The sequence below is a fragment of the Anastrepha ludens genome, chromosome 5, assembly GCF_028408465.1.
Source record: "Anastrepha ludens isolate Willacy chromosome 5, idAnaLude1.1, whole genome shotgun sequence".
Taxonomy (NCBI): domain Eukaryota; kingdom Metazoa; phylum Arthropoda; class Insecta; order Diptera; family Tephritidae; genus Anastrepha; species Anastrepha ludens.
The window spans coordinates 59,464,994-59,492,962 of record NC_071501.1 but is presented as its reverse complement, the minus strand read 5'-3'; the positions used below and the strand labels follow the sequence as shown (position 1 = coordinate 59,492,962).

Below are 27,969 nucleotides of genomic sequence, written 5' to 3'. Positions count from 1 at the left end.
TATGTCTTCAGTTGCTTCATCTATTCGTCACTTGGTAACGCTTGGCGAAAAGAAGAGGCCTTACATGTGTTTGTGCAACAGTGAGTTATACCAGTCAAATGAGATATAATCATACTTGCCGCCTGCGAATCGTGCTCAATAACTTTGTTCTTGTTCGCGGCATTTTTATCCGAGCGTGGAAATGGTAAGTATTTACAGAAACCAGTGTTGCCAATTTAGCGACTTTGTCGCTAGAATTGACCACTTTTACTTGAGTCTTGGCGACAAAAAAAAAGTTTTGACGACAAAAAAGATTTAGCGACTTATCTGGCGACTTTTGGAGAGCAAATCAAACCCGTTTTAGGCAATAGATACTTTTCTGTCAACTTGGTTACCCGTGAATGCCCTTTACCTTCCATACTCTAGAGTAACAATTTACTGACTATAGATAAAATAAAGCACTACCTATTGGTGTGTTATCGTCGATAAATTATCGATATATAATTGAAATTTTATATTTATTTTTACCTTAAAATTTTCTATGAAATTAACAAAAATCATACGTTGTATTAAGAAATAATAAAATATATTCCAATTCAATTACACCTTGTTTCACACAATTGTAATGAGTAACCAAATTATTTTTACCACTGATCACATAAGAGCAATGCGGTCGGGGAATCCCCGAATTTTATTATGTTCTGTACGTGAAACAATTCAATTAATATGGGCTCAGTTGATTGTTTACTATCCTCTAGCTTACTTACTTTTTAATTCATTTTAAGTAAATATAAAATATGTAAATCTATCTCAAGGTTGCTTAAATAATGGATTTACCTTTGAAAAAAAGCAGTATTTCAGGAGATTGAAACTAACCTCCGTTGATCTCAAATTTCAGTAGAGTTGGTATTACTGGTTTAATTATTATTCATTTAAAAATTTTAAGTCCGCAGCTGGCCTCTTGTGAACCTCTCAGAATGAAATTTAGGATGCGCCCCTGAGGGAGTTAGCGACTTTCTAGAGACTTTTGACTCAGCGACTCCGATTTATTTTCGTTGGCAACACTGCCAGAAACGCATTACTGGGAATACCAATAGATACATTTTCCCAAGTAACATCACTGTTGTGTGTTAGACTCATTCACAATATAGTGCCAATAGTTATGTAGGTTATAAACAACTATAAATGTTTGGATATTAGCGAGACTGTGACGATTCTGGGATATTATTTTAAAATAAAATTTTAAAATGCGTGTTTCTATTGCGCGTTTAACCAAAATATCTCCAAAATTAAAGGAGCTTCGTATTCATCTTTCCCAGACGGATGAAGCCTCCAAGGGAGCGAGGTATGGAGGTTTTACTTATTTAATTGCACAATTACATAATACTAAATATGGTTGAAGTGACAGTACATGGTTGTCCTTCCTGTAATATTAGCTGAGCAGAAATATCTACTGAAAACAATCAAATTCATTGCGAACACTTATAAAACGAAAACTATTGCTTTGCCATCACTTTTGCACATTACGGCTTAGTGAGTTTTAGTCACTTGTATATTATTTTTACATATTTTTCAAAAGCTTATCATGTACTATGTACGTATTAATTGGCTATAGAAGAACTGGAAAAGCTGGTTAAATATGTAAACTTATTTCCAGAAAGTGAGAAAATGAGGAAATACTAAAGGTAAATACTATTATTCCAAAAAATTTGTGGTGTACTAAACAATTTTCAACTGTGCCAATTTTCAAGTCCTATGCTATAAAATAAGTGATAATATGCTGATTGCATTCACGATTTCCATCCTTGACGATTCGCAAAGTTGAAAAGCAAGAGATTAGGGGCACCATCCTGCACCTCTTTCTTCATCCGACTCTGTTTAGAGATTTGATCTCGGAAGTGCTACTGACGATTGTCGACTATTCAAGTAATTTGCGGATCACTTCTTCAGTAACGAGGGGAGAGTGGATTGTTCGATGACAATTAGTAGCGTGGAATGGGTAGCTGTTTTGAAAGCCTTGAATAGGTCCAATGCCACGAGGACTGTTCTCTTATTGTTAGTTAAAAAAGCATGGATGAATGTTTAGGTTTTACCGCAGATTACCCATGATTGAAGCGTTTCGATGACGATGTGCGCACCGATGCGTTCGAATGCTTTTTGAAGTCAATTGGGAGTGTGGAAACATGATTCCTTGAGAAGAGGGCTCTGGAAGAATAATAATAGCGCATCGGTGCAGCCACTCTGGACTTTGTAAGCAACTTAATTTGGTGCTATGAGTTTTCTGGTTTCTAAAAACCAACATAGTCTTTTACCAATTATTTTCTCTAGAATTTTGTAGAGGCATGGTAATAAGAGAATTGGTCGGTAGCTGGAAGTTTTTGTCGAACCTTTAGACTGCTTGAGAATGGATGGGATAACTCTGGTGTTGAGTATATTAAGGTAAAGGTTCAATATTTTAAGTGGCGTGGTGTGTTCTTTTCCCCCAAGTTCTTGGCCGGTCGATTTTGAGAATTCTTCCCAGTGTGTTTCGTGTAATTTAAATTTGGCGAGAAAGACGTGTTGTATTTATGATTGAAGTGTTATTGTGATTTTAATTGGAAAATAGTTGCTATGGTATAGATCAAGGTGGATTTAATAATAAATTCGCCTTGGTAGAGATCTAGCATGTGAAACGAGGTTATTGGAAGGATTGTGAGAGAGCAGCAGGCGATGTCGACATGGGTAAGCGAACCATGAGTGGAGAAGGGGGTTGGTCGAAGGTCAGTCCTCTGGCGTTATTTGTATGTCAGCCCCATATGGTGTTCACACCGTTGATATCACCAGTCATTACGATCGGGTTGTGCGTGTTTTGAAGTAGGTTTATCAATGTCGTGTGTGGTAAAAGTATGGTCAGGCGGTATGTATATGGATATAGCTGTGAAGTTGATGTTTAGTTGTTGAATTTGCATGTTTGGAATAGCGAATGTGTAAGTGTTTGTGGAATGTTGTTTTTTATTAGCACGCCAACTCCTTGCTTGGCGTAGGTGTTTGTATTGTGATTGGTGAAGTATGCTGTAAAGATTTTTGGAGGTATAGGTGTGAATCCGTTGCGACAGTGGTTTTCCTGAATGGATATAAGCTGGTGTTCATTTCTGAGCAGTTCATGGTCAATACTGTTGTTAATGAAACCATTCATGCTCCATTGAAAAATATTGAACTAGTTTAACATCTATTTAAAGCTTAATTTTTGCTTTGTCCTGTATATGGTTGATTTCCGTTGCCGGGAATTAATAATCGTTATTTATTTAGTATGACCATAAATTCAAATATACAACCATGGATTCTTTTTACAGTGATTCACCTTAAGAATAGTTTTTTACATAATTAAATCGTAGATAAAAGGATTAACAATAAAATCAAAATTAAAATTATAGCTAGTGGAAAAGAAGTTGAAGGTGGAAAATTATTAAAAAAGGAAAGTAAGGTAAAAATAGTACTAGTAGGGTTCCTGAGTGTTTATGATCTTGTGGAGTATCAGCAAATCGTCAAAAGATACGGAAGCAATTTTTTCGCAAAAAGATCTTTGATATAAGATTTTTCGTGATAATGGAAAAAGGTGATGTGGTTTATTGGATTAGTATTTTCTGTGTATGTGGCTATCGTTGATGTTGTTACAACTGTGTTAGTTGTGAGTTGGAAATCGTTGATGTGGGCGGTGGTTTTTAGATTTTTTCTAAATAATGGGCACAATTGCTTTCATTATATTGTAGGGGTTAAACTCCTACTTATCCAGAATTGACCCCGACATACTAAACATATATCCTGCATGTGAAGGCAACCCACACGACACTAGCCTTTTCACATGCCCCACCAAACACACTCATCTAACACCCCTCTCCCTCTAGACCCAACCTGTCGAAACAGCAAGTTTCCTGGGCCTACCTTTAGATGGGTTAGACGAAGACGACCGGTGATTTACGATACACTGACAGGGTTTAGTATTGCTGCTACAACAACAACAACTGAACAAGTATTTAGCAAGTAGCACACAGAACTTTAATGCACGTATATACACGGGGAGGGTTAGTCGATGACTGAGCTGAATAGATAAATTGGCAAGAACATTCGCTGTTATTTTTCATTACATTAAAATTCAAATAATAATAAATTGTACCAATTTTTCATAAATTTCAACACAATACTCAAAACAGCGAACTATTAAAAGAACCTTACATATACAGGGTGGTTCATGGTTTATTTTTAAAGATTAAAAAACATTAACAAACATATGTTTTGTAATTTTTCTATATTTTCTAACGTGGGAAAGAGCTGGAAAGTAATATATGATTAAAAAAAAAAAAACAGCATATATAAGTATTTACATTCATTTTTCTAACTTTGTTATCAACTGTTTTGTTGCGTTAATACTAGTTCGACAATATTTAGGCCACGATTACATCTCGGGCCAATGAGCTAAATATATTTTCCAAAAAGTTTAACAAATTCAGTTTTTTTTTTCAATTCTTTTTGCTAAGAATAGATAGATACTCTAGAGGATTAGGATGTAGGCGGCCCCCGTAGCTTGTTTGTTTGTTAACAGTAATAGCCGAATGGGTTGGTGCGTGACTACCATTCGGAGGACGTCGATTCGAATCTCCGTGAAACACCAAATTGGAGAAAAAGTTTTTTTCTAATAGCGGTCGCCCCTCGGCAGACAATAGCGAACCTCCGAGTGTATTTCTGCCATGAAAAAGCTCCTCATAAAAACCATCTGCGGTTCGGAGTCGGCTTAAAATGGCAGGGTCCCTCTTTTTGTCGAAAAATGCCAAAGCGCACGCCACAAATAGGAGGAGCTCTGCCAAGCATTTAAAATGGTATGAGTCCCAATTTTATATATAGGATTTAAATCCTAAGGCTATAATAGGTTTTCAATATATTTTCAACTTCAATTTAGTACTTACCCTTTTAAAACGTAACGATTTCGATTATCGTCTGTTGTTAGATAAATAAAAGGAATTATGCATTAATATAGAGTGATAAACTCCTTAAATCCCATTTCATAACGAACTTACTCTCATGTTTTCATGTGACATTTTTATATTGCTCAGAAATCCAATTTTGGGGTATCTTAATGGACAACTGCCTCTAAAAGTAACATGGCGAAGCCCTGTAGAAAACCGTTTGTAGATTTTCTCAGAAATTTTTTAAAAATTGGCTTAATTGCACACCTTGCAAAACTTTGTTGAGGATTTGGTAAATAAAAAGATGAATAGAATGGAATATTCTACAATAAGTATTTTGGGAACATTTTGCTACATTTTGTAAAACTAGTTTGAAACTTTCTTAATTTTTGTTTATGGGTTTAAATTGCAAATGTTTTTACGTATATAAAAGTACTCAAATATTTCGTTTTTTCCTTTAGAGAATTTGTGGAGAAATTTTATCCCAACTTTAAAAAGAGCAATCCAGAATTACCAATTCTAATACGTGAATGTGCAGGAATTCAGCCACGGTTATGGGCTCGATACGGTAAGTTCATATGATATCAATTTTATATGATATTTACTTTTTATGTTTAATAGCTCTGGGAAAAGAGACTTCCGTTCCATTGACAAACCAATCGGCACCAGAAATACAGAAGCAGTTGGAAGCTGTAGCAAAGGCGTAAAATTAAATTAATAAGTTGCAGCATATTAAAGAAATCCATTATAAAAAAATAAAATGTGATACAAATAATTTACATTTCGTTACTTTTTTATAGATATACTAGCAACCCGCCCAGCTTCGCACGGGTATAAAATATATACCCTATGTCACTCACTGAAAAAATGATTAAAATCGATCCAGTAGTTGTGGCTTATTCATTACTGCCCGTGGCCCGCACGCGTTAAATTTGGAGTAAAACAATTCCCCTTTTTTTATAGCATGAAGATTTCCTGCTATCTTTGAGATATCTAAATTCATACCCTACATTTTTGCATTTTTACATATGTGTTTATTTTATTTTTACAACAATTACTATATTACAGAATGTCTTTATATACAACGTTCATAGCCTTCTTGTCATTAGACAATACAACCATGTTTTCTCTAGAGGTTACTCTTGAAAGAGCGGCATACAGTTGGCCATGTGAAAAACAGTCAACACTCAAATCTAAGCCTGCAACGTTGAAGGTTTGACCCTGAGATTTATTAATGGTCATTGCAAAAGATGTCTTTACCGGAAATTGTAAGCGTTTAAATTGGAGTGGTAGATCCGATGGTATCAGAGGGATTCGGGGAATCAATACATCTTCTCCGGTACCACATCCTGTGAGTATTGTGCACTCTATTATGAAAGTTTTCAGTGATTTTACCAGCAAACGCGTGCCATTGCAAAGTTTAGGTGGACTTAGGTTTCTTAATAAAATAACAGGACAACCTATTTTCAGCTCCATTTTGTGAGGAGGGAGTCCAGACGGGTTCAAAGAATTTAGAAATTCCGTAGGAAATTGAACAGCTTCTTCCAAATCGAGAACAGTATCGACCGAGTAGTATATTTTCGTCGGCGCAACAATCTTTGAAATAATCAAGTTATTTACTTTATCTACTTGTTCGTTAGTTGGTGACAGAATAGCTCTTTCTTTAAACCAAGATATTGTCTTATAACTTATGTTATCAATGTCAGGATAGACATTGTTGACTAACTCTTGGATGTTGTCTATCAAAACACAAAGGTTTTCTAGGTTAATCCTTCCCTCACTTTGTATTAATTCTCCATTGCCAACTTTTAGCAGCATCTCTGGAAATAGCCTGTTCTCACGTGAAGATGACGAAACCCTCATATTAGTTTTAAGATCTAATTTATTGACATGCGACCAAAGGTGGGATCTTTTTAGCGAAGCATTTATTTCGTCAGCACGTGTTCCTCGAGTCACAACTGGTAGGATTTGACGGAAATCTCCTGAGAACAGAATTGTACATCCACCCATAGGTGAATTTTTGTTGCGCAAATCGCGCATTGTCCTATCCAGTGCTTCCACAGACGTCTTGTTTGACATGGTAGCTTCGTCCCAGACTATTAATGAGCAGTCACGCATCAATTTTCCTGTATTGCTCTGTCTAGAAACACTACAGACGCTGTTATCATCATCGGTTGCGATTTTCAGCGGGAGCTTGAATGTAGAGTGTGCGGTTCGGCCTCCTTCCAAAAGAGTAGCGGCAATGCCGGATGACGCAACAGCTAACGCAATTTTTCCGGTAGATCTCACTTTTTTTAAAAGCAGATTGATTAAAAATGTTTTTCCTGTGCCTCCTGGGGCATAAAGGAAAAACAATTTCCCTTCATTGTTATCAATTGTTGATAGTAATGCAGTGAATACTTTTTTCTGATCGATGTTTAATCGTGGCTCATCTTGAGCTATATTTTGTAAAAGTCTCGTTTGATCGTATGATGTTTCTCTTGTGTACTCGGCACTATTAGTTAAATCAGAGTTAGTAGTATTAGCTGGCATCGGCAGCCCAAAATCCTTGATCGTTTTACCCGAAAGTAATTGCACTATTTTGTTTAATTCAAATAATGCTTCGTCAAATATGTTTTGGTCATATTGTACATCAACAGAGTTTGACTCTTGCCGTCGCCGAATCAGAATATCACTGGCCATATTTCCTTGAAATTTATTCCATAGACTAACAGAATCAGTTACTTGACAAAACACTACTATGACGGCAAATAAATATCTTAATGATGTAGCTGAACTACAAACAGCTGCTTCTGATAATGTATTTTCCCAGTGAGAATCGTCTTCCAAGAGCCCCATAGCTTTGCATGCTGCTTGATAAGTATTGTAAACAACACCTTGTAAAGTTCTTAGGTGAGCAAAGGATGTCGGGCCTTTTACAATATGAAGTAACATTCTCAGATAAAAGCATTCGCTGTTGTTGGGATGAATCACATAGACTCTGCCAAGAGCATCCGTTTTTTTTACTCCGGGGAAACCATCAACCGCAGTACCTTGTTTTCGCCGTTGAAAAGCTTTAGAACTCTGGTTCCATGTATAGTAACTTGGAACTCTGTCATATGTCAGTGTTTTCGCGAAATCATCTTGAGCACATAACTTGAAGAATGCTGTCAATGTTGTATCCGGCGAGTTATTAATAACTTCTTGTATATTGTTCTCAGTGAAATATACCCTTTGTCCATTTTCTAAATGAACTGCAAGGTGGACAATTGTGGGAGACCGGTCGTGCACTTCGAATGATAAAATCCTCCATACAGCTTCAGAGCTGCAGATGTAACGTCCAGACTGATATATTTCCACTTCATTTGGTGATTGTATGCTGAAAGTGGCTTGATCACTGCCTTTATTAATGTACTTAGTAACATATTGGATTGACTTTATTGAATTGCACAACTCCACGTTGATGTGGGCATCAAAAATTTTCAAAAGGAGCGGATTATAGGGAACGATCCATCGGTTGTCAATATCAATGTTTCGGACGGTAGCAATTTGCCCACCCCCTTCTGGCGATCGTCGACGATATTTGGGGTATCCATCATCGCTAGTAATTGTTTGAGTTTGGAACGACTTCGGAAATTTTTTGCTGCATTTAGAATCTCGCATACATGGAGAATTCGGGTTTAAAGTCCCGCAAGGGCCGTGTACCATATGTTTCTTTACGATTTCGTATAGGATAGGATCTTCATCTTTATCCGGTAATTCAGCTGAAATAACCCTGTCAATTTGGTTTGGTCTAATTTTGTTCACTAACCACACCAGCAGGTGTACATGTGGCAAGCCACGCTTCTGCCATTCTATTGTGTACATATGACAGTGAGACTTGTTAATGAGGTGCAGAATTTTCTGTACTTTAAATGGAAGACTCTGTTAACTATATCGTATCTGTCTTGTGGTGAATTGGTGTTAATATTTTCTCTGATTTCCGACCAATTTGGGTTACATGTTGCAGTTATAAATAAATCAGGTTTGCCGTACTTTCTGACGTAAGCCATGGCGTCTTGCGATTTTTCGTGTAAATATCGAGGTCCACCTGTGAATGATGAAGGTAGTATAACCAACTGCCCAATGCCGTTGTGGTGTTCATTCGCCTGTAAAGCATCCTGAAGATAAACCTTCCTCTTCAATCAATCTATCTTTAAAAAAACCGCATCAAAATCCGTTGCGTAGTTTTAAAGATTTAAGCGTATACGGGGACATAGGGACAGAAAAAGCGACTTTGTTTTATAATATGTAGTGATAATTAAAAAAAACGGACGTAGGGTATTTCTACCTGAAACACATATGGTCCATGAGCGTAGAGGGACATTTTTGCTTCTGCACGTTCATGAAACACATGTGGTTTATATACCCCCTGACGCACATATGGCTCAGGAACGTATCAGTGCTTATCAGGCGCACGTTTCCTGAGCCATATGTGGCTCAGCAGACAGGGAACGTGTTAATTATGTGGGAATTACTAATATAGAACGTGAAAATAACGTTTTATTTCGCTGTAAAATTGTATGTGCATATAATTACATGGAATTCAGTACATACATAGATACATATGTACATACGTCCGAAATGAAATAATGCGAGCGATTCGTAAATACATACATACATACGTCACCATACGATGTAATTCAACATTAATGAGGTGTGGTGAGATTATCGCTTAACGCCTGTTGCTTCATTCGGTTGACAGCGAACAAACACACAAACAGCTTTTTTTGGAAAAAGAGCTGCTTTTGTTTAAACAATTTTGGTTAAATAACAAATATACCATTTTTTTTTTTGATGCAGAACGAAAGTAAATATTTCAAAGTTAAACTCTAAGAAAGTTTCATTTTAATTGGTTGATTCGTTTATGATTTATGGCCGTGAAAACAAAAAAATTATGTTTTTTTGCCACATTTTGACCGATTGCCACGCCCCCTTTATATATTTCTTCACATTATATAGATATAAACCTTCCTCTTCAATCAATCTATCTTTAAAAAAAACCGCATCAAAATCCGTTGCGTAGTTTTAAAGATTTAAGCGTATACGGGGATATAGGGACAGAAAAAGCGACTTTGTTTTATATATTAATATGTAGTGATTATTAGATATCAGGATACATTTGTGTACTTTTTAAACTTGAACCTAGCATGTTGTTGGGAAAGGTGGTAAACCAAAATCTTCTGGTTTAAATGCTTCTAATGATTCTAGCACTTGTGTTGCTCCTTGGCGCAATTTTTCCGGGATGACCTTATCCGGTACCATTACTACTTGCATTCCTGCCCGCAACGCTGCTTGCACGCCGTTTGGAGCATCTTCAAAGACTAGACAATTCGATGGATCCGGTTTGTCAGGGAACCGAGAAGCAGCCACAAGAAATATGTCAGGCGACGGCTTGCCTTCCTTCACTTCGGCGTCGGTGGATCCACAGACACGATGATGAAAAAGTTGGAATAATTCACGATGGTTTGTGATTTTTATCTCTACCATCGGTTCGCCGGAACTTGTGGCTAATGCTATAGGAATCTTGTAAGTAGCTAAATGCCTTAGAAGGCGCTCTGCACCTAGAAAAGTATAAGATGATTGAAAATGATTTAATTAGAATTCACAATATATTATATATAGAGTAGTACACATAAAATTGTACCTATGAACTCTCACCATTAAACGAAAAAAAATCGACCTTAAGAACAATATAAATTTTTCATCATATTATTTATGAAGTCAACTTTTTTCTTTAATAGGAAATGGTTTCAGAGATATGTATAACGGCAAGTGCAGGGAATTAAACAGAAAATTGGACATAGATAACTTGAGGAAAATGCCCTTGGTTAAACTTCACCGATTCACTATTGACTTTGACCAGTTATATCCCAATCAACGTTTTCTGCTGTATACATTTAACATTTGCTCGTTATTGAGATTCTACTGGTTTCTTTAGAATTATTGATAGGATGATTCTTATGAAAACACTGAAGACATTGTTTGGGGGAAAAGAAATATATTATTTTTTCGGTTCGGAATAAAAGAAAAACTTCGACAACTTCATTGGTTATTCTGCTCTAAATCCAGAATCACTATACAGAACAAGCTGTTAGTGTATAAAACTATGATTAAACCAATCTGGCTATATGGACTACAGGTGTGGGGAACGGCTAAAAAAAGCTCATATAGAAAAAATCCAACGACAGCAATCTAAAATTCTTCGAATTTTGACCATGTCTGACAGGTACACGACACTTTTTCCACTGAAACTTTTACTTTCATTTTATGGGGCTGAATTTCCCATTTGGCAATTTCGGTAATTTTTTTATAATTCTGCATAAACGTGGTGATTAAAAATTAATCAGGCAAAGAAATAATAGGTTTGTTCGGGTAGTTTTCCAGTAAATTTATCTAGCAGGGAAATTCTTGCGAATTCTTATGACCTCTCTCATAGAGAAAAATATTTCAAAGAGTAAATGAACAGGATTCCAGGAAAAACTTGCAAGTTGCCCGGTTAACTTACATCTTTTCATCAAAATTAAATGACATTTTACTCTCTCAAATTTACTGGAGCTTTGCGTAAGTGAACGCCAAAACTATATAAAACTGTCAGCTTCGCAAAAACAACTAATAACAGCGAAACGCTCAAATATATGATCCAAAATATGATTCTGACGTTATCAATGTAAAAATTAAATATTTTGTTTTAAAATAAACGAAAGTGTAAACCATAGCTACTAAAATAATGGTCATTTTAACAAAATGTTTGTGGAAAACCAGTTTCAATTGGAATGGTTTTCGTACACATAATACTTGTGTACAAGGTGATATAAGTAGAACAGCTTGTTTGTCTTTTTCACTGTGATTTGGTGGTTTGAATGTCAAAGCCATTTGCTGTCGTTTTGTTTGCCTACAATCCGATTAAAGTTTTGACAGTCACACACCAATTTGCAAAAACAAAATATATGTACATATGCGTATATATGTACATTTTGTTTTTGTACTACTGCTATCACCTTGTATGGATTGGAATTGTTGTGTAGTATCTGCATCTACAATGCACAGAATCAATCCTTGTAGCTCTAACCTTTCATCATCGAAGAGTTCCCCAACATTTCACTACACTTGGTATGGAAGATTTTCAGGTATTCCTCGACAGTAACTGGTAAATCTAGCTCATTTACTGCAATTTCTGCCGATCTTTGTTCGGTTGTGCCAAGCATTCTTACACGGACCTCGGCGGGGTATGACTTCTTAAAAGAGTCTGCTATTTGCCTTACAATCTCTTCATAAACCACTTCAGTATCTACAATACAAAAAACAAAATAGTTAGATGATTCAATTTTCTTGTTACCTGGCATTAATTTAGCTTTATCCATTAAAACTTCCGTCATTTCCCGTTGACTTTGTGCGTATTCTTCCCAACTTATTGGCAAATCATAAGCCGCAACAATTTTTTCAGCCACTTGCTGAGTCTGCAGCCCCATAACACTTACTTTTACATCCCATGTGTAAGTTTTACCGTAACGATCAAGTATTTCCTGGGTGGCTTGCGTATAAAGTTTCTCCGTATCTATGAAGTTGTTGATAAAAATAAAACTGAATTTTCAGTAGGTTATTTTAAATGTAAGACGAAAATTTATGTACTAAACCAAAAAATTTTACCCATATTTTAAAATTCAATGTGATTAGTTTTTAACTTTTCTGTCAAAAAAGTACCTCAAACTGCTCAATAAAGCACAAAGTATTCTTGATTCAAATTTATTGTATCGACTTCGAAAGCCCCTTTCGAAATAATACTCTTATGTCAACAAGTTATCTTATCATAAAAAATGTTTAAACAAATTTTCAAGAATCGAAAAAGTGGATTCTTCAAAGTGGTATTTTTAAGTTTTGGAAAAAGAAGAAGTCAGCCGGAGCCATGGATAAATCTTTAAACGATCAATTCCGAGTATTTTTTGACAGAAATTAAAATAACGCACATACATATCTATTTTTACTATGTTAGTAAACATGTCTCCCATGTCTGTGGCCACAATCGATAACCGCCTAAGTCGACTCAAGACGGATTTGAGTTATATATGCTACTATATTTTATAAATACAACTTTACACTAACGATAAGTCCATATCCTTTTAACTAAATTTTTAAAAGATATTAATAAAGACATGTTAGCTTAAATAAGATAACACATAGTTTTACTCTTTTGTTTATGAAAAATGTGACAACTGTAATTTTGGGCCCCTGTTCAAAAGCTATGCAGTGCCATCTGCTTGTTGTTGTTGTTGTTTTAACAGCATAGTTAGCCCTGTCAGTGTAAGTACATCATCGTCGTCGTCTTCGTCTAGCTCCTCTAAGGGTAGGCCCAGGAAACATGCTGTTTCGACAGGTTGGGTCCAGAGGGAGAGGGGGTTAGATGAGTCGGTTTGAGGGGGCATGTGAAGAGGTGGTTAGTGTCGTGCGGGGTACCTTCACATGCCGGACATGTGTTTGGTATGTCGGGGTCAATTCTGGATAAGTAGGAGTTTAACCTGCTACAATATCCAGAACGTAATTGTGCCAATGTTACACGAGTCTCACGGGGAAGCTGGAGCTCTTCATCTGCGATAGGTGGTGGTTGGACTCCGATTACGGCATTCACAGGACGGGAGTTCATGAAGGTGGTAACGGTCTCCCGGTGAATGTCGTTTATTGACTGTCTAAATACTGTCCGGTCCAGTGGGTTTCGGTCAGTTTTGTCCTGGAGTTCGTCAGCGTAGTCAAGGAGGTGTCTCCTGACGTGCCTGGGAAGCGGCTCAGGCTCAAGCAGGTGTCTGCAGGGGTGAAACCTGCGGTAACACCCCAGCAGGAACTGCTTGCTGAGCAATTTGTTGTGCTCCGCAACTGGGAGCATTTGTGTAGATGTTGGATGGGTGACATCAGGAGGCACCCGGTCGCTGTCCGAATGGCGGTATTTTGACATGTCTGAAGCTTTGTCCACTGCGAATAACTAGTTCCAGGCGACCAGACAGGCGCAGCATAGTTTAGAACCGGCCGGCCAATTGCCTTAAATGTCGAAAGCAACAGTTCTTTGTCTTTGCCCCAAGTGCTGCCGGCCAGCGATTTGAGGACCTTGTTGCGATTTTGGACTTTAGTGGCAATTGCGGTTGTATGCGCAGAGAAGGAGAGCAAGCTGTCAAAGGTTACACCCACAATTTTGGGGTTATTTACAGTCGGAATTGGTGTGTCGTCGACTTTTACCTTAAGGGACAACTTGACCTCCTTTGTCCAGGTGGTGAAAAGGGTCGCCGTGGACTTGGTGGGGGAAAGTTGGAGATTCCTCGCAGTGAAAAAGCGAGATAGGTCGGTGAGGTAGTTGTTCACTTTGGAACACAGACCATCGATGTCATTGCCCGACGCCATTATCGTGCAATCGTCAGCGTATGAGATCAGAGAAACTCCCGCTGGTGGTTGGGGGAGTTTCGAGATGTAGAAGTTAAAAAGCAAGGGTGAAAGGACACCACCCTGCGGTACGCCTTGCTTAATCTTCCTCTGCTTTGATATTTGATCTCGAAAAATCACTGACGAGTGCCGACCGCTCAGGTAGTTCGCGGACCACCTCTTCAGCCCTGGCGGGAGTGTCGACTGATAAATATCATCTAGTAGCGTGGAATGGCTGACTGTATCGAAAGCCTTCTTTAGGTCCAACGTTACTAGGACAGTCCTCTCGCAGGGGCGGTTTTGGTTAAGCCCGCGATTTATCTGGGCGTTTATGGCGGTGAGTGCCGTGGTGGTGCTGTGCACTCGTCGGAATCCGTGCTGATGTGGGGCTGGGGCCAGGTGTGTCGTGTAGAGAGGGAGTAGGAGGGCTTCAAGTGTCTTCACTACTGGGGAAAGGAGAGTTATCGGCCGATAAGACTCCCCTTGGTTGGCGGGTTTCCCAGGTTTCAGTAGTGGGACCACTCTCCCTGCTTTCCACTTGTCAGGGATGATGAGAGTGTTCAAGGACAAATTGAAGACCCTTGTGAGGTATCCTACTCCCAGGGGTCCCAGATGCTTCAGCATCAGCGCGTTTAATACGTCAGGGCCAATGGCTTTCGAAGGTTTCGACTTGTTGATGGCCCCCTGAACCTCATCACCGGAGAAAGTAAGTGGCGCACTGTCGTTCGTCAGTTTGTGCAGCCTTCTGGTAACACTACGTTTGGTTCTGTCGCCCGAAGGATGCAGTATGAACAGCCGGCTAAAATAGCTCGCGCATCTCTTCGGGTCCGACGAAGTACAAACGTTGAAGGTGATAGCCACCTTGTCGTTGTGTTTCGTCGGGTTCGACAGGGACCTAACGATGGACCAGAGCTTACTCACACCGGAGGTGAGGTTACAGGTCTTCAGGTGCTCAACCCATTTAGTCCGCTTATGTTGATTTACCACTTGCCGGATCTCCAAATTGAGATTCCTTATGCGGGGATCCCCGGGATCGGCCTGGCGTAGGTGTTCACGCTCGTTCGCTAAACTGGCTGCGTCTGCTGGGAAATGAAGACGGATGTCCTTATAACTTCCAGGTGGGATGAAACGAGCCGTAGCAGCTGTGAGCACCTTGCGGAATGCGCGTTCGCCCACGCGCACATCAGTGGGGATGGGAAGAGCGGCGAAGGTGTCCTCGGTGAATTCCGTGAAACCGGCCCAATTAGCTTTTTTAAAGTTAAAATAGGACCGGTGATTCGCGGAAACGAAGTCGGCAGGTCTCTCAATCGAGACGATAATGGGCAAGTGGTCTGATGCAAGCGATAGCATAGGTCGCCGCGTTATGCTATTTATCAGACCCGCGCTAGCTATTGTTAGGTCAGGTGAGCTGCTACAATTGCCCACTACCCTGGTGGGGGCGTCGTCGTTCACAGTGCTGAATGTCGAGTCGTCTATCTGCTCTGCCAATTGCTGTCCCTACGATCATTTGGCAGGCTTGAATGCCAAAGATCGTGATGCGCATTAAAGTCACCTACAACCAATCGGTTTTCACCTCTGATGAGCGCACCTATATCAGGGTGATATCTTGCCGGGCAGCAGGTGACAGGGGGTATATACACGTTAAATATTTCGAGCTCGGAATCGCCTGTCCGGACAGCTATGCCTTGACATTCTAAGGTGCTGTCCCTGCGGTCGATTCCTTCATCGATGAAACGATACTGCACTGTGTGGTGGACTATAAACGCTAGGCCACCACCATCGTCTCGCTCGCGATCGCGTCTGTGCACGTTGTAGCCATCCCTGGTGATCAGAGATGACCTGGCGTGCAACTTTGTTTCTTGGACCGCAGCTAGTTTAATACTGTGCCGGCTCATAAAGTCAACTATCTCGTCGACCTTACTCGTAAGTCCGTTACAGTTAAACTGGAGAAGCTTGAAGCTTCTCGGTGAGGTCTGTGTAATTCGGGGGGTGAGGGACGCGTGGGGTTGCCTACGTTGGAACATCTCCGAAAATGGCACCAGCAACTGCAGGAATTGCATTGGACTGATACCAGATTCCGAGGTATTACGGTCTGACACACGGAACAGACGGTACGGGGGACCAGGACCTGCTGGTTTGTCCCCGCACTGGGGTTGGAGCAGGAAGGGATAGGCTCCTCACCGTGGAGGTATGGGTTGTGGTGGCGGTTGGTAGTGCCGGCCTATCAGGGGGTGTAGTAGCCGTGGAGGCATCAGACGCCTGTTGGCGGGAGCAACACGTGGCCACATACCGTGTGGACCACTCCCTGTGCGACTTAAGGCCTGAACAGGTCTTAAGGTGGCTCCACCCGTTGCACTTATTGCACCTAACCGAAGTGGAGTTCGGGTGAAGCCGTTTATGGCAGACGCAGCAGTAGAATACTTCTGGCCCAGGGTTGGATTCGACTCCAGCCCTGAGGAGAAGTATTTGGAGCAGGATTGCTGCGAGAGTTTGCTCCTGTGACGTAAGGGGTGGGGTGATATACGATACACTAGACAGGGCTAGTGTACTGGGGCGGCAGCCCTTGGTCGGGAAGAAAAACCCGAGTCATTCCGGTAACGTAGAACCGGCTGCCATGGGAATGTGCCATCTGCTTGTATTTACGTTTGATCAGAACAGCTGATTGCTATGGTCATGGTTTTGGTTGTATGTATGACGTGGCACCACCAATTGGGCCTATAGAACCACTTTTCAAGTGCTAGTTTAATTGTAGAAGATCTTAGTTTAACTGGAAAGCAGAGTTAAATGTGAATAAACTACAATTCACCTAAAACTACTTATTTTTCTTACGATTTAGTTTAAAAACATTTATAAACAAACACGCGTATACAAATAATAAAATTTCGCAAGTTTATTCATTTATATGTCGAAAACAACAAACTTTGATTAATATTACACTCTGTAATTAGTTTTGATGTCCCAGTAGTGAATAGCCAAGATGCATCCTGGGTTTATCAGGACACTTATCACGAAATTCGCCGGTCGTCTTACGGTTAGAGCAAACCTTGTGCAGTCCCTTTTTGGCTAAGAAGTGCCGTAGCAGCGTCGCTCGGTTTAAGACTTCGAATCACTCGGACGCTGTAGCAACGCTGCTCGTGTCCGCCCTTCAAATAGAAAAAATCGATGTGTTCGGCTTCCTTGGCATATATCGTCTCTCGTCAGAACAACTTGGTTTTTCTTATTGATAATTCACGAAAAAGAATAAATTCAGATAAAGAATAAAATTGAATAACACCGAACACCATAATAGCTGCTTAACTCAATACATGCCAAGCAACAAACAAAATATTACATTTCGTTATAATACAAGTCTACAAGTAGGTCAACATATGGCAGTTAATCCAATAAGCATTTATGTTCAAGTATTTTTTTTATTAAATATTTTCTTAACAAACAAAAGTTGTATTAAAATTTATACCTAAACCTTGACATTATAAAAATCTTTGAATTCGCATTGCATTTTCCCAAATACCCTTTTTTATTTATTTTTTCAGATCACTAAACCTGCCGATATTTTATGTATTCCTATTCCTACCAAAGTGGGTCAAATGACCCGTCTTAAAAATATTATATACATTATTAAGATCACATATATTTCTCGGTAAAACAATTAGCAAGAGAAGAGTAAATCTTAAAAAATATATTACATTCGATGTATTTTTTAATAAAAGTCGTGAAGGCAAACGACGATTTAATAAGTTAATAATTTAATAAGTTATTTCTAAGAACTTCTGACAAAAAGTTTAAAATGGGTCATTTGACCCGTCCATGGTAAGTTTAGTGTTAAAAATTAATTATCTCCAAAGCATATTTTACGACTTGTGCAGTTATTGCTTATGACCACAGATACAGACTTACATATGTGGACTTTGTCAACCATTTCTCATTTGAACTTTGTTGTTGAAAGATATCAGGGTTAGACGGGCTTTGCAGTGCTTGACGAAGTTTGTTCCGAATTTACTAAAAAAGAAAAAAAAAACCCCGTTGCATGAGCTGCTGAATGACGTCAATGATGATTGCTCAATAGGATCATAACTGGTGAAACAACGTAGATATACATATTGCGTTGATTTCGAAGCCAACTCGACGAATTCGGTCAAACGTAAGGCTGCTCAGTTTTCTTCGATTACATATGCGTAGTGCTTAGCGAGTTCCTTCCAGAAGGTCCATACGTCGTATGCAGTGCTATCACTAAATCCATCGTAGTACGAAAAAAGCTTCCCCGATTTCGAGTGGTTCCGTCTTAAATTCGAAATTCACTGAGTGTTACTACAGAGTTCATGCGTACCGTTAATTAGGTAGATTTTTCACAGAATTTGTTTGTTTTTTTATTTTTTTTAAGGTCTCGCCTCGTTTGAAAAAAAGTTTCGATTTCGATTTTTTGTTTTTGCTTATTTATGCTGATTAAATATTCATATTCGAAATTCTCAATATTTACGGAGAAATAGCCATTGAAGTGACGCAACCTCTACAGCAAAACTTCAAAATTAGTTTTCACGAAAAATAAAAGCATGGATTGATATTTATACACAAAAATTTAATTTGGTTTGTGGAAGTAAAACTGCAAAACTAGTTTCCAGGTACATACACGAACCAAAATATAAGTATATGTACACACGTCCATACAAAAATAAAAAATATTTTTTCGTTTCCGTTTTACACGCTTTTAAGGAAACACCCAAAAAACACCATTTCAAATGAGGCGAGGGCCTTAACCAATTTATAAAAATACGTTAAATTAAATAAAATGTGTGTATTAAAAGTTTCTTCAAACATTTGCCTTATATGTGATTTTTAATTTTTTTCCAATTGTGCTCATATATATATATATACCTGGGCACTCCGGCATCCAGGGTAACTCACTGGCAGATACAATTGCCAAAGACATGTCCATTACACCAACAGTCACATCACAAATCATTCTACCTAGCGACATACACCGACTCATTCATGAACAGAGGCAAACCAAGTTACTTCGTGAATGGTCGTATTACAAACATCATTATTCCAACATCAACCCTAAACGTTCCAAACCTACATATCCAACATCGGTACCCACCAACCACATTACCCCATACACACGACTCCGTATTGGGCACACCATAATCACCAGCGTACACCTATTACAGGGCAATACACCCAACACCTGCCCCTTCTGCCAAGCAACAGTCAGTGTACATCACCTACTGGTATCCTGCCCAGAACTTGCTTCTCAAAGGCATCACCACTTCAGGAATACAGACCCTCTTCTACTTCTAAAAGAAGCCACTGAAGAAAACATCAAAAATATTTACAAATTTCTGAAGGACACCGACCTATTCCGTCGTATCTGATTCTACATATAGTACATCACCAGACAGCCGAAAGGCTCTGCTGCTAGCTCTGCGTTTGCTTAGTTTACTTTTAATTTTATTATCATGTAAGCTTTAAAAAATAAAAAAAATAAATAAAAATATATATATATATATAATTGGCGCGTACACCCTTTTTGGGTGCTTGGTTGAGCTCCTCCTCTTGATGTTGTTCCACAAATGGAGGGACCTACAGTTTCAAGCCGACTCCGAACGGCAGATATTTTTTGAGGAGCTTTTTCATGGCAGAAATACACTCGGAGATTTGCCATTGCCTGCCGAAGGGCGACCGCTATTAGAAAAAACTTGTTCTTCATTTTGGACTTTCACCGATATTCGAACCTACGTTTTCTCTCTGAATTCTGAATGGTAATCACGCACAACTAATTCGGCTACGGCGGGGGTATGTAAATATTAAATATTTTGAGCTCGGCATCGCCTGTCGGGACAGCTATACATTGACATTCTGCTGTCCCTGCGACCGGTGCCTTCATCGATGAGACGATACTGCACTGAATGGTGGACTATGAACGCGAGGCCACCACCGTTGCCTCGCTCGTGGTCCTTTCTATGCACGTTGTAGCCGTCCCTGGTAATCAGGGGGAAGCTAGCGTGCAATTTTGTCTCTTGGACCGCAGCTATCTTGATACCACATCGGCTCATGAAGCCGACTATTTATATATATATATATATATATATATATACATACCCCCTGTCACCTGCTACTCGGCACATGTCCTTTAAAACCCACTCATCTAACACCCCTCTCCCTCTGGACCCAACCTGTCGAAACAACAACTGCTACAACAACAAAATCCACCAATCAGTGGACACAAACAATATTCCTGAGTTCATAGCCGCAGAAGATTGGCCGCCTGGAAGTCCACATCTATATTAAATCCCTTGGACTACAATTTGCGTTCAGAATTGGAGAACATGGCTTGTTGAAGACCCTCATATCTATAACGGACTTAACTTCTAACAGAACTTATGGCAAGACTAAGTACAGGGTGGGCCATATAGCGTTTGCTTTTTGAACCACCTATTTTTTTGAGAATGGTAACACAAATGACATGTCAAATGTGTTCATAATTTACTTAAAGGTTTGACATTTATGAAAAGGGACGCTATACGCTTGAACAAAATTGGGAAATATTGAAAACCTATTTCCAAAGTGGTGAGTCTTCTTCTTCTTTTCTGATTTTCACATCGGTGGCTACGTCAATAAGCAAAATTGTCGGATTTGGGGATCAGAAAATCCACACGTTACTGTGCATCCACAACGAGTCACTGTTTGGTGCGGTTTTTGGTCTGGCGGCATCATCGGGCTATTTTTTTTTCGAAAATGAGCGAGGAGCCGCGGTTAGAGTAAATGACGAGCTTTACCGTGACATTCTCAATGAGTTTTTGTTTCCAAAAATTGAAGAGGATGACATGGGCGACATTTGGTGTCAACAGGACGGTGCAACTTGTCACACTGCCAAAGTTACACTCGAACTTTTGGCTACCGTTTTTGAAAACCGAATAATCAGCCGAAATTCCGATATCAATTGGCCGCCTCGGAGCTGTGATTTAAGCCCGTTGGACTATTTTTTGTGTGGGGCCGTTAAGGACAAATGCTACGCGAACCATCCAGAGACGATTGATACTTTAAAACACGAAAACGAAGTTGCCAATCATGAAATTGGAGCCCAAACAATCGAAAACGTGCTTAAAAATTGGGTAGATCGAATGACCTACTGTAAAGCCAGTCGTGGCAGTCATTTGAACGATATTATTTTTCATTCATAAATGACAATGTTCAATCTTCAAAATAAAAAAAAAAGTTTGAAAAAATATTGATTAGTTTTTTTTATAGCCGATTCAAAAAGCAAATTTTACATGGCCCACCCAATATATATATAGTATATTTATGCTTATATTTATATAGTCCACATTCTTTATATATTAAGATATTATAATATTTACATTCAAATATTAGTACATACGAAAATTTGGGGTGTTTTTTTTTGCATAGTATTGTACAATAAAAACAAAATATATAATTAGCTACAATATATTTTGTATATTTGCTGTTATTATCGGTAGTAAAAAGTAAATGAGTAAATAGTGATACAAAATACCAAATTTACCGATTAGTTTTTTAATAATAATTTTGAAAGGTTTAAAACAAATTTTCTCCGTTTTAGGAATATAAATGCTTAGACCAAAACGCGTCTATTGGCACCCAGACGATAAACCATAATTACTTAATCTATACTATAAAGGTGAATGTCTGTACGTTGTCCGCGCATCACTACGAAACGACAACACCAAATGACGTAAACATTTTTCCAGGCCGCTCCACCACTCTCATTCGTCATTAATAATCGAATATTTGCTTAAACTTAATCTAAAAAATCTTAGTTTTTCCTATTTCCCACTATTTATAGCACACTCTAGACTTCATAATCCGCATAAGCTGTTCAACTATGACCTAAATCCAAAGTTCAAAATCGGTTTGAGATATAAAATTAATAAAAATAATGTTGCTTGATATTTTTCTGATTGTTTTGATTTTTTCAACGAGGCACAGCAACGGATGCCGGGTATTGTAATATTATGATTATTAATAAAAAATTATTTTTTGTGAAATTATTGTTTGTAATTCTTTTATATACATATCCTAAATCCCTCTAAACTAGTTTAATTATAATTTCAAGAAAAAAATTATTCAACTACCTTTCATTTGAAAAACAACCATTTGAACAAACTCCAGCTACGCTATCCATAGTATTTCTGACGGATTTTTTTTTTTTGCGTAGGCGCCCTTTGGGCGCCCTACAAAACTGTTTAACAATTTCTTCATGTCTCCCAGCATTTTTCATTTGACCACCACTCTTTTTGATTTGACCGTCGATATCTCCTCCATTAGCAATTAGAAAATACAAATTTTGATACCTTTATAGAGTATAAAAAGTTCTATCGAACTTGGTTATTTAGTGAAACAGCGAGTATTTTTCAGTCATTCAAAAACTTTAAAGTTCTGTCGACACTAGTCCTAACGAAACGGAGCGTATTTTTACATATACCGATTTTTTTATTTTTAAATTATGCCATTAATTCAACGAACTTACCTAGTAACAAACCATCCATATCAAAAATGCAGTGAGTTACTCTGTGGGGACAGCTACTCATATTTCTATGCGTTATTACAAATTTTCAAATAAATGCTCCCGACAAGGACAAACAGTGTAGAAAGCTCCACTATAATTTACAAATATTTGCAAATGATTTTTTAGTTTTCCTACAAAAATATTATATAATCTCGCTTAACGTTATCAATTCATAAAGTTTTCGATTAGTACGCCAAATATATTTAAAAATGTTAAACATCCTAGAGAAGGAATAGAAAACATCATCGAGGTATCGGAAATATCGAAACTTGTATCGTTGTATTTTTTTCGATGTATCGACTTTCATTCTAACAATATAAGGGCCCTTGTAGCAATGAAACTATAGCAAAGTAATTGTAAATCAGCTGGATCACTCGAAAAATGGCTATTCGACCTTCATACTAATAATACGTTCACATATGCATTAATCACCTATAAATCCACCAAATTAATCTACCCGTTCACATATGGCAGATTACCTGCAAAATTGACAATCAGCTGTAAATACTGCTTTAAGAGGTTTTTCTTCATTGAAATTATTTTGGTCGAATATTCGGTGTTTTTGGTTCGATTAATTATTATTAACGATATGAAGAAAATACAAGGAGAAGGAATAGCTAATTTAATTGCGCAATCGGCTGCTAATAATAAACAGTTGGAGGAAATCCGTATGCGACGTTTCCCGAGGTTGCAAAAAATTATGTCAGCAATGCGGATGGGATATTCTATATTACATTTTATAATAAGTAATAAGAGGACAAAACGTTTATGGACACACGCTTTTTTCTGTAAAATGAATGCTTAACAAAAATTTTATTAGAATAATGTTTACAGACCTATTTTCTTTGCAGGAATCCACTTCATTTAGTTTTTATTTTGATGTTTCTTACATTCGTAATAATAATTATCGATAACACAGAAAACACAAGTTTGAATGTCAAAACGTATCGTTATTATCTAGGATTAGATCATCTACTATAAATCAATTTTATTGCCAAAAATCAGCTGGATCAGATGAATAACGAAATATTCCCATATAAAAAGAAGTATAAACAATATATGTAAAAAAATTAAATTAATTAAATAAATTCACCAATTTAAGAAAAGTTTCATGTTAATATGAATTTAAACTCGAAGTCATGCTTAAATAAACCTTTATTAACAATTAAATATAAAAGAAAATGTTTGCCGAAATTAATTAATTTCCAACCCGAGCTCATACAAGATAAAAACACTCGTAAAATAAAAAGAAGATTTCAATAAAGAAATGAAAATTAAATTCACCTAAAGCAATGTCAAAACCGCGATTTGAAATAAAAATAGTTTAACTCAATTCAAAATATAACACTAGAAATAGAAATAAAGAGCTACCGTAATAACGGTATAGACAAGTACAATTCCATGCCGAAATACACGGTTAAGTCGGACTATTTACTAATTTTGTAGATTTTCATCGATTCGTTTTAAGTAATAGTTCAACAAAAAAACAAACAAAAAAAAAAAAAAACAAAAACTTGGCTGGAGCGAAAAAGCATTGCAAACTAGTAGAACTAAGTCGAACAGGTAAGAACAAAACACATTTGCCAACTAATATGCTTCAAAATTCTTTAGAGAGGGGATAACATAGTTAGTTTATCGAACCTTGTAAAAAAAATTGTAAAACATATAAGTGCTCTCCGCAGCAATCCAAAATATTTAATCGTTTATTAGAGAGACGAAGTAATTTCATCACATTGATAATTGGAGGAGGAACTTTAGTCCAAAGTAGTGATATCCCAAAAGACCTCCAGGTCTAAGTGGGCCGCTTATACACCCTTATGAAAAGCTTCCACAAGCTTCACAAGTTTTAAAGCAACTAAAAAAAAAATATGACATTTTCATTAATTACATCGAAAACAACAATGTTTCCCGATCCATCGAAATATTTCATGGATAAATAAAACAGAAAGAAATATGTTTTTTGCAGACATTCCATACTTATTCTAAGTTCCTACGACATGAAGTTCGCTCTCCTAGTATTTCGCGGGTAGCTGTATTACCATAAGTTGGTAGCTTCTCGTTTTTTTTATGCCTTTGTAATGTTATTATTTGTTGGTATGATTGGAAGAAACAAGTGAGTTAAAGCAAAGTTGTTACTTCAAAGAAAATCTAAAGGGGTAGGACCTTCGACTTTAAGGTATTTTGCGATCTCTACTCATCACTGTGCGTTATTCAAATCCAGCTCCATCAATATACCTAATATGGAGCTATATTGGGATGGTTTCTTCCATTTCCCAGCACCAAGCGAAAATGCTAGTAAATGGGAGAATATCATCAAAACATAACCCCATACGTTTAGAAATGGTACAGGAGGTGCAGGACCAAGGGATTGCACAATTCTTGAGGGGTACACTAACATCCGTGACATAATAATTTTTTGACGTGATAACGTCTTATAATTCGATTTAGCCGGCTGCACGCACGAAAAAATGCGTTGTTATCTTGCTCATTCGTCGTTCTTTTGCTCAATCGTCGTTACCTTGCTCATGCGTCGTTACCTTGCTTGAACTGCAAGCGAGAGCGCGGAACGAACGACACAGAGCACAATCGGCCCCCGCTTTCGGCAACGCTCGACATCTGGCTCTCTCCTACTTGAGTGAGCATGTATATGTACGTATCTGCGCATATGTATATAAATTCACATATTTGTATTTGTATATGCCTTCTTCCTGTGTGCATGGTAATGAACCATTTCTCTGTTGAGAATTGGACGATGATAGGAAAAGTAGGAAATGAAAGGGGGTGTTTCGAGTGTAATGTGTCTTGAAAAAAACAAATCGATGATGTTGCCTCTTAGTGTTGTTGACTTATTAACGTCTGATGCACAATCGAAATTGAACATATCTTTCATGAATTTGATAAATGTTTAGTAATTTTTCACGATTGTGTAAATGTAACTTGACCTATTCCATTGCGATTCCATTTACCTCCTTCTCTATATCCATACAAAATATCTATCAAACAAATAAAATTAAAACTATTTTCTTATGACGTTGTACGTTAAACTGTCGTCAGTAAACCGACTTTACAGACAACCTCTTTTTTATAACAACGAAAGAGCCTCCATTATTATAAAATAACTTTTTAATGGTTATTATTTAACGCGGCGGCCGCCGTAGCCGAATGGGTTAGTGCGTGACTACCATTCGCAGTTAGCAGAAAGAACGTTGGTTCGAATCTCGGTGAAACACCAAAATTAAGAAAAACATTTTTCTAATAGTGGTTGCCCCTAGGCAGGCAATGGCAAACCGCCATTTCTCGGCAGTGTTGCCATCGAAAATTGCCTAATCGGCTTAAATTATGAGAATTAAGTCTGGATGTCAAACCGCATGAGTTGAATTTGATTAGTGCGATAAGTCCGCATTAAGTCGATGATAGGCGACAAGCTAAAAGCAATAGAGCATAAAAAACAATGGCGCGTATTTTGTTGTTGCTTGAAGTTAAGACTGTCAAACTATTTTATTTGTCAGTGGCGTGCATTTTGGTTTTACTTGAATTACCTGAACCAATGATCGCACGTAGCTATGGGTAATATCAAAATATTTTTGACACAACAAACACAATAACGCCAGCACCATCTGCAGTGGCAGCGCACAAACTTAGCGCAATAGCCCAGTAAAAATTTAAATAATTTGAATTGAAAAACGTAAGTAAAAACTGGGAAATTTTGCCCTTTTTCTAAGGATCGGAAGTAGAGCTAGGTGATTGCATATTTAAGAAATGGCAGTTCATGCTCTATCCAAAAATCGGGTTGGAAGGTGTGACGACGCTGACTCTTCCGTCCACCGCACCCTTAACTGTCGGCCATATAGGCCTTTAACTTATTTAAATGAATTATAAAATTATTAAATAATATTTTTGAATAAGTGTCGAGTTTAGTATAATAAGACATGGACAATTTTATAAAAGGTATATTGATGTATTTAATAAAACTTGGTGGAGATGTTAGAGAATGGTTCAGGAACGACCTTTATAGCTCCCAATATTCCGGAAATACTTTAATATAGCTTAGGACATTAAATATATTTTTTTAAACTTCACGTAAATATATAAAATATACAGTCAGAGGCGTATTTTTACTTGTTTTAATACTTGTATTCGAAATACTTCTATGAAAATTAATTGCAAATACATTTACTAATATCATCACTTACCAATTTTAAACGCGAATAACACTTCATTGGGATTGACAACAATATTGTGTTGCCGGATTCCTGCAAATGAAAATAAGCAAATGAACAAGAATTAAGTATTTCAGTTCAGAGTTGATGATGAGAATGGGGGTTATAGTGCCTGGTTTTAACGTGGAAAGGAGTTCTACGCAGAAATACTATGGTGTTGGCCTGATGCGGGTTATTTGTTGGGAAGCGCGGCCGAAGGCTGACCACGCGGAAAAAAACTCTACGCAAAAATACTGTGGATGGCGTTGCCAGAGTTTGACTGATGAGGGTTATTTTATTGAAGCGTGGCATTAGGCTGTCAACGCGGTTAATAGTTCTATGCTATAATGTTTATCGAAGCCTTACAATACACTCCAAATCTTGATTTTAAGTTTTTAATTACTTTCTTATTTTTTGTGATATCTTTTATACCATTCTTTTCAAGCTTCGATTAAGTATTTACGTGTATAACATATTCTAGAAAAACGTTCGGGTTTTATTCCACATTTTCTCCTTCGTTCTTAATTGATGAGTCTGACAACTCTAAATTAAAAACTATAAGCCTCCGGGGGGTGCGGTTTAAAGTTTTAAGATGGGATACTCACTGCTATCCTCCCTTTATTTTCAAAGCGTTAAGCATTACACTAAATATTTCGCTTGAATAAATCTTGAGAAAACATGGGTGGTCTTCGGCCGCGCTTAAAAGAAATAACTCTCATCAGTCCAACTTCGACTACGCCAGCCACACTATTTTTGCGTAGAACTATTTTCCACTTAAAAACCATTAAACCAAAAATTAAAACGTCATATGCGTGTATGCAGTAAGGAGGTACTATAACCCCCATCCCCATCATCAACACTGAACTGAAATACTTAATTCTCG

General features: G+C 37.8%; 2 protein-coding genes across 5 annotated transcripts; one reads left to right on the top strand and one right to left on the bottom strand.

The window, feature by feature from the left end:
• The first annotated feature begins 1,120 nt into the window (after positions 1–1,120).
• On the top strand, positions 1,121–5,698 carry LOC128865378 (NADH dehydrogenase [ubiquinone] 1 alpha subcomplex subunit 2). The gene is made up of 3 exons (XM_054105689.1): positions 1,121–1,324; positions 5,381–5,487; positions 5,541–5,698. Exons 1-3 carry the CDS (start codon positions 1,227–1,229, stop codon positions 5,624–5,626), a joined length of 291 nt encoding a protein of 96 aa, XP_053961664.1. The 5' UTR covers positions 1,121–1,226; the 3' UTR covers positions 5,627–5,698.
• Positions 5,699–10,025: 4,327 nt separating this feature from the next.
• Positions 10,026–23,115, bottom strand: LOC128865377 (probable pseudouridine-5'-phosphatase). 4 transcript variants are annotated; one of them, XM_054105687.1, is made up of 4 exons: positions 22,849–23,115; positions 12,419–12,495; positions 12,010–12,228; positions 10,026–10,501 (listed from the first exon to the last, which is right to left on the bottom strand). In XM_054105687.1, exons 2-4 carry the CDS (start codon positions 12,429–12,431, stop codon positions 10,083–10,085), a joined length of 651 nt encoding a protein of 216 aa, XP_053961662.1. In that variant the 5' UTR covers positions 12,432–12,495; positions 22,849–23,115; the 3' UTR covers positions 10,026–10,082. The 4 variants fall into 4 exon arrangements, with proteins under 4 accessions (XP_053961662.1, XP_053961660.1, XP_053961659.1 ...); XM_054105685.1 differs by lacking the exon at positions 12,419–12,495; XM_054105684.1 differs by lacking the exon at positions 12,010–12,228 and having other exon boundaries at positions 12,277–12,495; positions 22,849–23,111.
• Positions 23,116–27,969: the final 4,854 nt, after the last annotated feature.